Source organism: Aptenodytes forsteri, unplaced genomic scaffold, assembly GCF_000699145.1.
Source record: "Aptenodytes forsteri isolate BGI_AS27 unplaced genomic scaffold, ASM69914v1 Scaffold267, whole genome shotgun sequence".
NCBI lineage: Eukaryota > Metazoa > Chordata > Aves > Sphenisciformes > Spheniscidae > Aptenodytes > Aptenodytes forsteri.
Window position 1 is genome coordinate 2,403,643 of NW_008794173.1, and position 15,119 is coordinate 2,418,761.

The 15,119-nt window shown below is 41.1% G+C and overlaps 1 protein-coding gene across 1 annotated transcript in view; it reads left to right on the forward strand.

The window, feature by feature from the left end:
- Window positions 1–15,119, forward strand: part of GRM7 (glutamate metabotropic receptor 7) — a 298,621-nt gene that overhangs the window by 200,164 nt on the left and 83,338 nt on the right. Inside the window, exon 6 of the mRNA XM_009283647.2 lies at window positions 3,790–3,930. Within this exon, the coding sequence (XP_009281922.2) occupies window positions 3,790–3,930 (141 nt within the window). The remainder of the gene's footprint in view (window positions 1–3,789; window positions 3,931–15,119) is intronic.

The window sequence follows — 15,119 nt, forward strand, 5'->3', positions numbered from 1 at the left end:
TTGACTCAAATATTCAGTAGCACTTAAATACGCCACTGAGGTTTTCTCCTATCCCATCTTGGTGGTTTGCTTGCAGGTTTCCATGATTTGACTGCGGTCCTTCAGGTGCTGGCTTCCGACTAGACAGCACGGCATTAAGTTGGTACGGCTTGTTGCTTAGGGTTTGTCATCATTCCGAAGCATCCTGGTGTATTTGTTGCAGGAAAGGCCTTGTCGTGGTTTAACACGCCAGCCAAAACCAGCACAGACCTACATGTATTTTCTAGTGAGGCTGCAAGTGAAATTTTAATTCGCTTTCAGGCTGTTTCTGGAAGATGCTGGTACTTTTTTTTTTAGTTTGATTTTTGGAGGTGATGTACATTGTGTCTTATGAGCAGTGGGCTTTGGATGCAAGTCATGAACAGTAGACTCAGAATTAGGAAAATATATATTATAGTTGGGCCAATAGTATGCAAAGCTAATCCAAGGAGACAGACTGACCCCACTCCTAATCTTCTTTCTTATCTGAAAACATCTGTTTACATGCTGTCTATTTTTATCCCATAGTGGATGGATTTCTATGCTAATTTAACGATGCCATATGTTTTTCCTCTGACTCAATTTCATTGTGTGGAGTGCCAGACTGAGTCAAACCTATTTCAGTGAGAGAAATTGTTGGCTATGGCGCAAGGAACTTTTTTCTCTCTTTCAATGGAATATGTATTTACTGTCATTTCTAACTGCAAAATCAAAAGGAACCGTGTGATCATGCAATATAGAGAGCTGGTTTAGCATCTGTAAGAGCTTGCTGCTTCTGTGTTTCCACCCTCCTTTGCAATGCTAGTACAGGCTGTAAAGCCAAGTAAAGGGACAAAATAGATATTCTGAGATTTGCATCTTCAATGGACTTGCACTTTTCGGATGCCAGGTAATTTACTTCTGAGCCTCTCAGTGTGCAACCAGCACTTTTCAAGCCCTCTTTACGATTGATCTGCTTTATCCAGGTTTCAGATTTGCATAGTTTGAATACCTCAACAACCTTCTTAGTAAAAGGAAAAACTCTTTTGTAACCTGAACTTGAACTGGGATTGCAATTCTGGAAGGTTACATGAAAAATACTGAATCTTCACTGTCTCCGTAAGGAAAAGCTCTGATGTTGCTCATTACAGGCTAAAGACAGATAACTAGAAAGACTTAGGAAAACTACTCGGCACCAGTAACAGTGATGAACGTCCTGCTATTCAAATATGCGTGTTATAAGACTGATATAACTCTGAAGAGAATGGGCACAGCCCCCTTACTTCAGAGGAACTGTCAGATTTGAGAAAGCCTGTAAAACTAAGCAGGGATTTCAGCTGCCAGGAGTCTATAACCTGGCTGAAGGCGGGGAACAATGATTGCCTGTTTTGTGGCACCTCTGATGCGGAGGTGATAAAGCTTTTCCATGTTCGATGCCACGAATACTTGGCTGTGTCACTCCATGTACTCTTCCTTCTGAACAGATGAGAGAATACAGCTTCTGTCAGCTACAGAAAGAAAAAAAGACAAAAGACTTCGTGTATGAGCGCGTAGACGTGCACTAATATATTTGTCCTCATGCAAGTCTTCTGTTTGCCAAGCAAAACCAAAAGTACCCTGGGATAGTAATAAAATAAAAATGTTGTTGTGGGAGGGTGGTGATCTCCGCTCGTCCCTGCTCTCGTGCTCCTGAGGACGCACCGGTGTCTGTCGGGAGCAGCTTTACCCTGGCCTGACGGGTGCTGACTCGAGTCTGTTGTCACACCGTGCTCTCGTGGGAGCTTTGGTCACTGCAGTAACAAAGGCTGGATTTCTGCCATCGTACTAGTGCTGAGGATATCTGTCTATTGATTTGCAATAATTCATGTGCACAAAGGTTTCCTTAGACTCTAAGGAGTTATCTCAACTTTGAAAGAGAGTAACAGAGAGAAGAGTGCTTAAATACAGCAAAGTGAAGCAGTAGTGCGCAGGGCCGTTAGTAACGCGATGTTCCTTTTGGTCTAAAGTTACCATCGCTTATTGGGAAAGTAAGTATTTGTTTCAGAGTTCCGTGTTGTATTGTGAGAAAAATCCATTAAAATGAGCGTGATCTTTGAAGAGAGATTGCCTCAGCTGTCAAAGGATATTTGGCTCGGTTTTAAACTATAGAATTTGAAAACTTGATAGAGAAAATCCCTACGCTGTGGCAGGTCTAATTTGTTATCCAAATTTAATAAACTGTATAAAGAAAATCCCTACGCTGTGGCAGGTCTAATTTGTTATCAGAATTTAATAAACTGTATAATTTTGTAGCACAGTTTAAGTTCTTTTTATTTGCCCTCCTGATTTGTAAGGCTTTAGATATACCTTTAATTGCTATACGTATATATGTATATACACATATATGTATGTACACACACGGGTTTTAAACTATAGAATTTGAAAACTTGATAGAGAAAATCCCTACGCTGTGGCAGGTCTAATTTGTTATCAGAATTTAATAAACTGTATAATTTTGTAGCACAGTTTAAGTTCTTTTTATTTGCCCTCCTGATTTGTAAGGCTTTAGATATACCTTTATACCTTTAATTGCTATATGTATATACACATATGTATGTACACACACGTATATATACAGTGATACACGTTTCTGCAAAAAAATAAAGAAGGCCAAAGCAAGATATGTTTCTTTTCTGGCAAGTTGGTGAGGTGCTACAGAGAGACACAATATGGTTGAGAGACATGGAAAACTATGAACTAGTCACTGCTACACAGCTATTCAATAGTTGTTATGTGGCTGCTTTCAGTGAATAGAAAGGAACACACGTATATATACAGTGATACACGTTTCTGCAAAAAAATAAAGAAGGCCAAAGCAAGATATGTTTCTTTTCTGGCAAGTTGGTGAGGTGCTACAGAGAGACACAATATGGTTGAGAGACATGGAAAACTATGAACTAGTCACTGCTACACAGCTATTCAATAGTTGTTATGTGGCTGCTTTCAGTGAATAGAAAGGACTGTGCATTGAAAAAAAGAAGGCTCGGGGCTTCGGATATCTTTACTGAACTTCAACTCAGCTGTTAAAAAATTACCTTTTTTTCCCCATTGTTTTAATACTGGAGTTGTATTACGTCATTTTTGCTCCTGCAGCGCTGCAAGCTGTTTGTGGCTACGTGGCTTCAGTAACAAACTGAATCTCACAGGTCTAAGGAAGGAAACCTTCCCGCCCCTCTGACTTCAGGATGTCTAATCCAAGTGTCTGGTAAATCGTGGTGATTCACAGTTACCTCTTAGAAGTTTTGCTCTCTGAGTTTATCTGTACCTTTGTGAAAGGAAATTAAGGGAAAAATACATGCTACAAAAACAATAAGGTGCACTGATAATGGCCAGTTTAGTCAGATGAAAGTGCCTTCTCTGGAGGTCTGGAGAGGTTAATTACAAAATTTAGTCGTATTGAGCTCAGCCTAATATCAGCTGCACCATATAACTTATTTTCATTCCTTACTGGTATATATCTAATCCATGCTTTTTGCTTATACCTTTTTTCTTATATTAATCTCTGTTTTACATGTATCTTACCTAGCTTTATACCTTGCAGTTAGCAGCAGAGTAATTCACTTGCAAGATGCAGCTGATTAGATAAAACATGCAACGGACTTCGTTTCTTTCCACGGTCACCTTGCGTGGATAGAGATGTGAACGTGTGCTGGATATCGAAGAAGATATAAACAGAGTATTTGTTTTTCAGGCTGCAGTACCTCCCGTGTGGTGTGAGCTAGACTTCAGCTTTCTACCTGTCTCCTTCTCCAGGGTTCGATGCCTATTTTACCTCCCGCACCCTGGAGAACAACAGAAGGAACGTGTGGTTTGCAGAGTACTGGGAGGAGAACTTCAACTGCAAGTTAACCATCAGTGGGTCAAAGAAGGAGGACACGGACCGTAAATGCACAGGTAACTTCAGTCACTTCACCTTCTTCGTGCTGCTGGATGTGGGCTGCGGTGGAATGACTGCACAGCTGATGTAAGGACGCTTGGCTGGGGACAGATTGAAAAAAATAAATTGAATTTTTGTAGGTTGTAGAGAAAATGGAACAGCAGCATCAGCCTTGCAGGACAAGAGAAGTAGATGGAAAGAGTCAAAAAATACGTTCTTCTATTTCTTCCTTTTTCTGGCTGTCCATCCAGGAGGAAAATCAATATTTTTCCCTGGGACCCAGAAGTATTTTTGTTTGAGTGCAGGGTGGCTTGGGGGTCTCTTGTGAGTTTGTTTTAGATGGAGAATATTTCCACAACCTGTGCCTTGTCACCCATCTGCAAATCACAAACTGGCCACCTACTATGTCAAAGCACCATCTGCCCACGGTCGTACAGTAACCGTGTGCATTTGAATTTAACTTTTGAGGGAAATGCACCTGTAGGAAAGTATTAGCACAGAATGAAATGTTTTCATTTTAGGTAGCACAAAATTGTGGATCAGATTTTTGTTCTCACGAATGTTATTTCAGAAATTGGGGTTAAATAAATTTTTGCAGCCTCAAGTCAGTAACACAGAAAACACACTGAGTTTGACTGAGGTTCCTGAGCTTTAGTAGCGTCTTGTTTGACCTCTGCTATTTCCTGGTGGCTGACCGATTCGCTCCTCTCTTCCCTTTATGAGGTACTGCCCACCATTTGAAATATCATATTTTCCAAGAATTCCTGTTTCTGATCACATGGTTCAAGGAATTATTTTTAGTTACAGAGATGCCCAGGTAGCGGTGGGGGTAATTTCACTTTTAGCTGAGTTATGCACTTCTCAGCAGAACCACCGTCATGACGCGGGGTGATACAGTTCATTAATCTTGAAGATTTTATTTTGAAAGGAAAACATGGGTGAGTCGTGTGTTCTTGGAGTCATTCAGACGTGGGCCTGACCAAGCGCTACCAGATGATCCATAGGGACAGTAGGAGCATTGCCAGTTTAACGATCTTCTGATGAATTAAGGTATTAGATTGAGGGTACCTGTCTAGAAAAAATATTTCTAAAACTCAAAAATGTAGGGAGTCTGCCCTCAAACTGCCGGGTCCCTAGTGAGCCTGTGTTTGCGGCGTGAACGTCTGTAGTGTGGGGTTGGGGCATTTGCTCGGGGCTTAAAATGCAGTGGATCAGCCTCAGCCAGAACGTATCTCCTGTGATACAGCCGGTAAAGCTAACAACGCTGTCTGACGTCCACCTTGCCCTCGCCTCCCTTTGCCTTTCCTTCCCTCTCCTCTTAATTTTTCACAGCAGCAGTTTAAATGTGTTATGTTGAATAATTGCCTTGAATTTTGATCAAAGGGAATTAGCTCATAGGAGGATATGTTTTACTTTGATTGAAAATTGATGAAAACTTTCCGTATTTCATATCATCTGCTTTTGGTTTCAATCCATGGATGGGAGTAGGAGTGTTGTGCGTAGAAACAGTGCAGTTACTGCTGGGAATACACTGCTGTTAAACTTGGCATTTGGAATGTCCCCCAAAGGCTGGAATTTAACTAAAAATTGCTAAAAGATCTTTAGGATTATTTCTAAAAGTGTCTCATCACCCTTATTGTTTATGCCATTACTTTATTACAATTGCTCACAGCCTGTGCTTTCTGATGTGAACATAAAAATGGTGTTCTGCCTTCCCTCGGCATAGATTCAGCAGAAACATTTATTTTCGATGGCTAACTTACCCTATCGAACTGAAATACCGCATTATAGCTCGATATTGTACCAAATGACGTGCCCCGACATCTTCCTTCCTTCTTCTACAAACTGAAGTAAATTGTGCATCAGAAAAAGCATTAGCTTTGAATTATATTGCTAGTATGAGAGTCTTAATGTCCCACTGATGTAATAATATTATGAATGATCATCATTATTTTAAAATTTGATTGGTAATTTGTAATGCAGCGAGGTACTAGGCTACAGGCCGTCGGTTTCTGACAGCAATAGTGCTCCTGAGCACCAGCATGAGGTGTGGGAGGCTCATGCTCCCAATCGAGATGCTTCACGTAGCAGGGAGCAGCTCAGTGCTCGTGGCCACAGACTGCGATCGAGAAGAAAAACTTCTCCAAGGTGGCACCCTCTGGGCAACTTACCTTTTCATATCACAACTTTTCTGAAACGTTTCTATATGCAGAACTTCTACATTAATGTCATTTATATTTAGTTAAGCATGAAAAATTTTCCCTGATTGGGATGGTTAAGCTACAGAATGAGAAAATGAAAATACATTTAGCCCACCCCACCTTATTTCTAGATAAGATTAAACACAAGACATTACTGTAATTAATAATGCTGTTTCTAGCGATTGACTTATTTTGGCACGGTTCAGGGCATGATCCAGTGCTGCTAAGTTGTACTGCTGCCAAGGACACCTATGTTGTTGTGCAGATAACTTCTGCTGGGATGCAGGCCACTTCAAAGCGGTATGTACCCATACGGCAGAAACAGCCGAGCGCCTTGCTTTTCCCCAGAGGAGGGAGGGATTGGTTCCTTGTGCAAGAGTGGTGTAACTTCATTCAGGTGCTGCCTTCTGTGCTTGCCCAGGCCCTGGAGTTGCTGCCTCTACGCTTGAGGGATGCTGCGGTTTGCTTTTGAGGACACTTCATGAAACTGTATGGGGAATCTAATGTAATCACTGAAACAGCGTGACAGTAACGAGCATTGGGTTTAGACAGTTCATTGTTTTACTTCTTGCTGCTTACACTTAAGAATATTAGAGAGATTCACTTCAGTCGTAACAGACCATGTCAGATTAATGTAGGAATATTTTTTGAAAAAAAGTAGTTTGCAGTACCATGCATTATGGTAAAAATTTCCTGTAAAAATAGGAAAGGATTAACAGAAGAAAACAACTGTCGTTGTAGAAGAGAGTAGTACTGTAGTTCATAGCTGTGATTCTGCAAAGGGAGCCATGCCGAATGCTCTGGCCACATCACGTTACGTGCAGAGATGGGGTCTGGGCTTTGGTTGTGAGCTCAACTGAAGATGTTTTCCTGTACAAAACCACATTGTACTAATATTGCCAGTGCCGTGAGATTTAGGGAGTTAGAATTAACAGATGATAAAACAAGGTTTTTGTGTATGTATGTCATGAACCGGGTTGCTCATAAGTTTCAGAGTGATTACTGAGATCCCATATACAGTGCTGAATCTTTAATGGTATTGCACTGTACCACCTCCGTGCAGACAGCCGCAGTGCGCCTGCAGGTTGCTCTGCTAACAGCAAGCATCAGCGTGGTCGCCCCGTGGGTGCTCCCGGTTCCAACAGTAACATCTCCACCTGTGGGTATGGAATATTTCCTGCTCCATCAGAAGCTCCGGCACTCACCTGTGGCAGAAAGAGGTGTACGCCAAAGAGAAATGCAAGTACTTTGAATACACAGAGGCATTCGCTATACCAAGAGCGCCTGCGTTTTTAATGACCTGCCTCCTTGGCGTGTAACACTGCCTGAAAGGGAAATTGCAACGCTTGACTGTTTTCACTTATTAAACATAGCTTTTAATTCAGATAGCCTTACACTCAAGGAGACTTAATGAAGTGATATAAGGGTGATGTCACCTTGGATGTCATTTATCAGAATGTAGATTACTCGGAGAGCTTTTCTAATTATCTGCAAGTGTAATCAGTCTGAAGGTACAGCCCAGATGATGGCTCAGGCAATGACTTGCTCTAAAGAAAATGCTGGGAGAAAGCTCCCTGCAAGCTGAAGTAACAGAAACTTAGCGAAAGGGTTTGTAAAAGAGGGACTGTTGTGCTTAGAATTTAAATTGCAACAAGAGAAAAATGCCTCAAAGGGACCCAGATTCACCTTCCTGGGTGGTGTGGACGCTTTAGAGGGGAGCAGGCAGGAGTAGTGTCAGGACTCCCCTGAATCCTCCCTGTGCATAGCGCACTGAGGAGCATCTCGTGCAGCGTTGTTGTGAGCAAATTCACATGCCATGTCGAGTGAACTCCTAAACCCTCCCGTCCTGGGGCATCTCTGAGCCGTGGCCTTTGTCAGGTCCCTATGGAAGGCTGGAGGAAGAGGAGGGGGCATGGTGGAGGGATGATGCTGTGAGGGGGCTTGCCCCATCAGCAGGATTTTACTGGGCGAAGATTTGGTGGCTCAGAGAGGCCAAATCCCTTTTAAAATGTAAGAAGCATCAATCAGGAAAGGGTATTCTAAGGACTGAGTTTATCTCATCTGGAAATGTTATGAGGTAGGATTAAAAGTCAGTGAAGGACAGAGGTGTCTTGGGTAAAAATAATAAAAGAAGTCAGTAATTTGAGTATGTGTATATACACACATACTTGCTTCTAAAGCTGGGGGGAGAATACCTCGTGCTCTGATGTGCATCAGAGACTTGATACCAGATTGGTGAACGTCCTGCCTTGCATCTCGGTGTGCTTTGGTTACAACTGTTGCTCAGGGAGGGAAGGAAAGGTCAGATTTCCAGGAGAAATCTGGAGAAGGTTAAAGTAGCAAAGGAATAGTTGTAAAATATAAACATCTAGGATAATAAAGCTGTGCCGTGTGTGCCACACCTTCAGAATTTCCTGTAGCTGCTTTTTGTATGAGGGGATTTACCCTTTGAAGGGGAAGATGCAATACAGAGTGCTGAGAGCTACGCTCGGTCTGGGTTGTCTCAAAACAAATGGTGGTTTGGAGAAATGTATCGTGTATCCAAAATGCTGGAAGCCCAAGTCTGGATACCCAGGATTTGGCATGTCACCCCAAATGTGACACTGCACTGTTTCATGACCATGGAAAGGGAGGGAAGACAGCCCGGATAATTTTGGTACACCATTTAATTATCTGTGGTTTGGTTTAAAATGATACCGGTAGCTGGGATTTCTTTGGGGGGCGGGGGGATAAAGAAGCTAATAGCTATATCCTGGCTTTTTTTTTTCACCAGCAGTCAAGATGGCTTGTACTATGAAGCCATATGTTAGGGGAAAAAAAAAAATGAGAAACAGAAGATGTAGCGAATAGCAGAGCCTGAGGATATCAGTATATTATTTATAATTTGACTACAAAAAGTGATCTAGTGCATTAATAGATTAGCAAAGTGCAATTTACTATGGAAAGAAAAATAATTTTCAAAATGCTATCAAAATTCTTCATCTCAGGAAAAAATAAATTGTCTGAGATGTTTCAAGCAACTTAATAGCAGATGGCCAATATCTAAAGCATTTTTTTAAACAAATGCCAGGAGCCATGGTGTGCGTGATTCACTTTTTATGAGAACAGCTTTACGGTATTCATTAAGATGAACATCTATTGGACTTGAGGGTGTCAGAAGACCTTAACTGTTCACAGTGCCGTATAAATCGTGTCAGGAAGAGGGGCTAAATTTAGACTGATTCCCACTGCCGGTGTTGAGGGCTGTGAGTGCAGAAGGTGCTCCATCTCCAGCACTGCTCAAGGTTCGGGATGGCAGGTTTATACAAACGATGTAAGGGCGAAACCGAAGCTCCATCAGAAAGCTGCCCGGTGTTCGCAGGCAGCAGCAGCAGGGCTGCACCGTCTGCTGCTCCCGGCTCTTCTCAGCACCCTCTTCCTATTCGTGATAAGGCTTGTGGATATCACTGCATCTGTCCTACAGCAAATATCAAGAATTCCTCAGAAGAAGCAGGTTTAGGAGGGTCCAAACCATCCACAGTACATTTTTCTTTTGTCCAAGAATCTGCAGCTTGAAAAACCTGCTCTCTTGTGCAGGTGTGCTCAACATGAGCGTTACCTTGAAATGCCTTTCCAAAGCTACACGAGGGTTGAGTGGCGCGGTCAGGTCTGTTTAGTTAGCCGTCAATTTCTTGTGCATCAAGATGAATTTTTTCTGCAGCTGTGCTTCATGAAGGTGGGGGAACCTTGTTATCTCCGTGTATAACACAAAGACAAGTTGACTGACTTGTAAGCTCTGTGATTGAGCAGCTAAGACTGTGGAGGTCCAGGCTTTGTTGCTATCCCTCTTACTATTTTTCCTTTTTTTTTTTTACAGAACAAGTTTAAAAAAAAAAAGCAGTTTTTTTTTTGTTTGGGTTTTTTTTTCCCCAAATCTTGGCCAATGATATTAGATCTCTCTACCCGACCAAGTCCTTTTGTTAATGCCCACTCTCGTCATCTATAAGAAGTCCTGCCTAGTCACTAGTCCTAAACTGTAGTCTAGTCCTAAGCAGTGGTTAGTCAAAGGTGCTGACATACAGAAATACTTAACATAAGGCTGGCTGTCATTAATTCTGTACACAAATTGTAAAATAATTTGCTTTAGGTCAAATACTGGGCTCGGATACCCTTTGTCAGTTGCCACTGGACACAGCAGGATTTACATGCCTGTGACTCAGGGTGGATTTTCGCCCAGGATTTTGTGGTGTGAGATTGATGACATAGGCAGGAACAAAAAAGCTTTTGGTTAGCTCTTGTTACAGAGATTGCTCTGTGCATTTTCTCCTCCAGGCTCTGAGGTATGAAATGTGTGTTAATGCATGTGTGTGAAAGTATATAATATTTCAGTGCAGAAAGGGTAAAGACTAAAATTTATCTTCTTTTGCTTGCCCTGCAAGCTACAAATAAGGTTAAAGGGCAGACCAGGATGGGAAATTTATCTTCTCAATTACATCCTGTGCTCTGATGCAGGTAAATAAGTGGTCTAGGTAGTTGTTTTCCTGCTTTGCTAGTATGGCCTGCCTGTTCCTCCCTTCTTTCTCAGGACACCTACATAATGTTTCCTTGCTAGTGAGTGGCTGATCTGTATTTTTGTAACATGTTTCTGTTGACAACTTCTGCTTTTTCTTTCCTTTCTGATGGTGATTGTCTTTCAAGTTGCCTGTGATCTTGGTTATAGGCTCCTTCTCAAATTGCAATGTTCAAAGGGGGGAAAAAAATCCAAGACGCATCTCATGAATGAAACAATATGCTCTCCAATAAACTGCTTTTTACCAAGTCCAGCTCATCTTTGCAACTCCTCTAACTTCTCTGGGCCAATACAGCTATAGCCGTAGCTCGGAGACACTAAGACTTATGTGAGGATGCATGGTTAGCCAATGTTGGACTTAAATTTGAAACCCAGGATTTCAGTTCTCTGTTCTCTTACTAGATTGCATTGCATCTTATTTTGTAAATGCTTCAATGATCTTCAAACTGCCTAAACATATCAACGCTGACACCCATGAGAAAGAAAGGTCGACTTTTTTTTTTCTGAAAAACGTGATGTGCACAAGTTTAGGAGCAAACTAGCCATGTTATGCACTAGCTTGCAAGTTGAGTGGCTACGTGCAACTCTTTCTAAACAAAATATTTTCCATATAATATCAAATTGTCCAAGTATGCATTGTAGCTTAATGAACTCTATGCTTTCATTTCAGAAAGTTAATCTCATTTAGTGTCATAGTACTTCAAAATATATATACCTGAAATGCTTAAAAGAACCCTGCAATGGTTGGTTCAACCAACATTAAACCAACCTTGAAGAGTTTATTCTTAAGGTAAACTAGTTTTATGGATTTCTAAACTCTATTATCTTTCAGAAGTACATTTCTTAGAATCGCTTATATTTCTAGATTGCCAAGGTGATTTGCCAACAAAGCCTCGTGATTCAATGACTGTCTTCTTGCTATTTATGTACATATTCTTCTATTTGCAAACTGCATTTTCACCCAAGAGTTCAAATATAAAGATAGCTCCAGTTTAGGCCTTCTAGTCTTTAAAAAGTGCTTCTTCTATACATTTGTTTGATCACTGGCTTCACTGGCAATTATTGCTACAGGAAGCTTTCTTCATTTGCGTGTTAGCAACATAAAGCTGTAAAGTGTCCGTGATTTACATCAGTGTCAGCTAGCCTGGTGCCACCTTTTTTTTTTTTTTTTTGACTGTAGTACTTCAACACTGGAATACAAATGAAACCTATTACATGTGTTTTAATAGGAATGTTGAATGCACAGAAAATATCTCAGGTAAGAAAATTAGGTCAATTTTCTAATCTAAAATCCATTCCCTTAGATACACATACACACCTGAGAACAGAAAATGTTACGGTGGGTTGAATCAGTGTAATTGAGGAAAAAAAAAAAATCATTGCCTGACAGATGGAAGTGGATGTGGCATCACAAAACTCATTGCATCAAGGCTTTCTGTAAACTGCTGAATTATTATTATTATTATGATCCTTACTATGTAGTATTGTTATTTCTGGTATTGGAATAACAAATTTTCAGTAGGACTTTCTGCTGCACTATGCTCCTTTTGGTTTTTACTTTAATACTTATGAGTGAAGACCAGTTACAGTACAGGAAATTTTTTTGCTCTCCTAGATGAGGAATACGTTGTAAGGCATTGTGAGAGCCTGGTTTCCAAGGTTTGATTAGAGAGTATTAGCTGATTAGGCATAGTTAAAGCTGACTACATCTGCTTTCTGTGGGTTTTGGTGGTGTTACTAGAGTCACTCAGCACAGCTGTGTCTCTGTATATGTATTGTTGCAGATGTCTGACTGGGTCAAGCGTATACCCTCTGTATATGTATTGTGGCAGATGTCTGACTGGGTCAAGCGTATACCAACTTAAGAAAAAAAGCATTTCTATTTAAAAAAGGCTTTTCTGCTTGTTACTGACATAGAACAATTGGTCTGATTTCCAAATTTGTTGTGCAAAATGAAGTTATCTCTCATCAGAGTTGCAGGAGGCTGCAGAGCTATGCTGACGCTGAAAGTTGCAGAGAAGATTAGGGAGAGGTTTCTTTAGCCATTAGAAATTAGGGAGGTGGGTGCTCTGCCCCTCCTGGGCTGTGCTGCTGCCCTGACTCTGCCAGCTCGCTGTAGCCTGAAGGAGATGCTGTTTAGGCTGAAGTTTTACCCTAGCACAGACGGATGTTTTTGTGTGGTTAGCAGTAGGGACTTGAAAGTTCATCTGCTTTCCCCAAGAAAATCCGTGGGGATTGGATTGATGGCCTTGAGATAGAGGCTTTTGTCTATAATGAGATCTTCTGAATTAGGATGGGCTGGATAGATGGCTGTAACAACATAGCTGTATTATTGGATCTTGTATTTCTTTGTAAAATGACAATACATGGATTATATTGCAAGGAGGCCTGATTGTCATACTCTGCTTGTTCAAATTACAATATTTACTCTAGCATATTGTTGGTTTTTCTCAAGCTCTAGTACTCAGCTACTTTCAAGTAAAGAGTTTATTTGGAGAAGCCTTCAGACTTTACACCTCCTGTGTGTACAGTAGTCTATACCATGAGTGAATATCCAAGGAGTAATAGCTCTGATCTTATTTTGGAGAGCCCTGGACGTATGTACTTGTCTGTTAAAGATGGATCCATTTGTGCTATTGTGCATGTTTCTGGAGCGCCATGAGTACAGCCGTTGCAGCTGCACAGGCTGAGCTCTCTGCACTGTGTGTAGCTGGAGGAAGCTTCAGTGTTGTTATGAAATAGCATATATGGGCACTTACACAGTTATAGACTAATAATTGTAGCTGTTGCATCATGGATGTCTCTCTGCTCACAGGCATCAGGTTTCTAATGATGCTAAATATGCTGGAGATGGATGAAGAGTATATATTTTTCTGTCAGCACTTAACCAGCTGCTGAATTCTAACTTGTACAAATAATAGCTGCTTGTTTGATACTGTGAGCATTCTGCAATCTTTAAATTAAATCTCTTGTTAATGATGACTATCAACGGGTTCTCAGCAGTACTATTATGTAAGTTTCTGAAGGATTAAACACATTTTCAAAGGAACTGAACCAATGTCTGAATTCATCTAATGTAAGCACCAATGAAGTGAGATTTTGATGTCTGTCTGTCTGAATTATATGCCATAAAAACTGTCCTTGCAACACTATTTATACATCATAACATCTCCCCTACATTATGTGATGATCACGACGAGTCCAGAAAAACCAACTGAAGGAGAGATGTTGAGAAAATATAATGTGAAAACCGATGTTGTCAGCTCCTTTTCCATACAAGGAGGTGCTAAGCATCGCCTTTAAGGAGATGCAAAAAGTGTGACCAGGAGCTCTTAAACTTGCATTTCATTTCTATGTCATCTGAAGGAGACTGTACAAGAGGACTTCTTTCTCTGTATTCTCACTGCTCTGGGTTTGGGGCTTTTTTCCCTCTCTTTGTTGTAGTATTTTTCTCTTGTGAAGATTTGCCTGAAGCAAGAGACCTGGCTGCTCAGTCTCTTAGGAATCATGATGATGGGCACTTGAGAGTCTAGTAGGAAGTGAGGTTAAATTATTTGTCATCACCTTCTAATAGATCTTTTGGAAGCAAAAAATGCTCATGTCAATAAATTGCCTTTCTGTTTCATCCTTCTCCTGACATCCCAAGGTACTCCATTTCAAATCCATGGTACAAAAGTGCATTCTCTTGAAATCACTTTGTGTGCATGTGTCTCAGGTGTCAGCTACTTCATTGCTGAAGAAAATCATGTTAGCACATGGCTCCTGAAGATCACCAAGTTAAAAAAAAAAAAAGCAACCTTTAAAGAACAGGGGCGTGTGAGAAGAGCAGAAGATTTGCACATCACAGTGCAAATGGGGTTTATGTTTACCTTCTGTGCTTTTTGGTGTCTTCTGACAGCATGGAGGGTTGCATGGTTTCTTGCTGCACCCAACACCTGAGTTCACCTGTTGGTTCTTTTGCACCAAGCTTCGCTCCCCTGAGACCCCCACGATGTCCTAACATGGCTGAGCTGGGGGCTGAAGACTGCCCCTTTGCCAGGAGGCGCACACAGCACCGGTATTGCTGCTTTTATCTGTAAGAAGCTAATGACGTCTGTGGGTTTCTTTCTCTTCCAGGAATAATTAATAATTGAATTTGTATACACCCATATATACAGGAGCTACTCCTGAAGCACATGGTAGAACTTTCTGCTTAGCTTCTTCAGCTAAACCGAAGAGGGAAAATATTTGCCACACTAATGTTGAAGTTGGAATTAAAATTGTGCCCATCACTTAGGTTTACCCCTGTCTGAAAATGGACTTTGGGCCTGATTTGCTGCTTACTAGGTTACTTCCGACGGTAGTTTGATGTAAACTAGAGGGAATGCTCTCTTCAGTCAGGCCCACGCTCTGTTCAGTCAGGCCCATGAATTTGGATATTTTTAATTTTATTTTTAGTGTTGAAGTCTGAAGACTA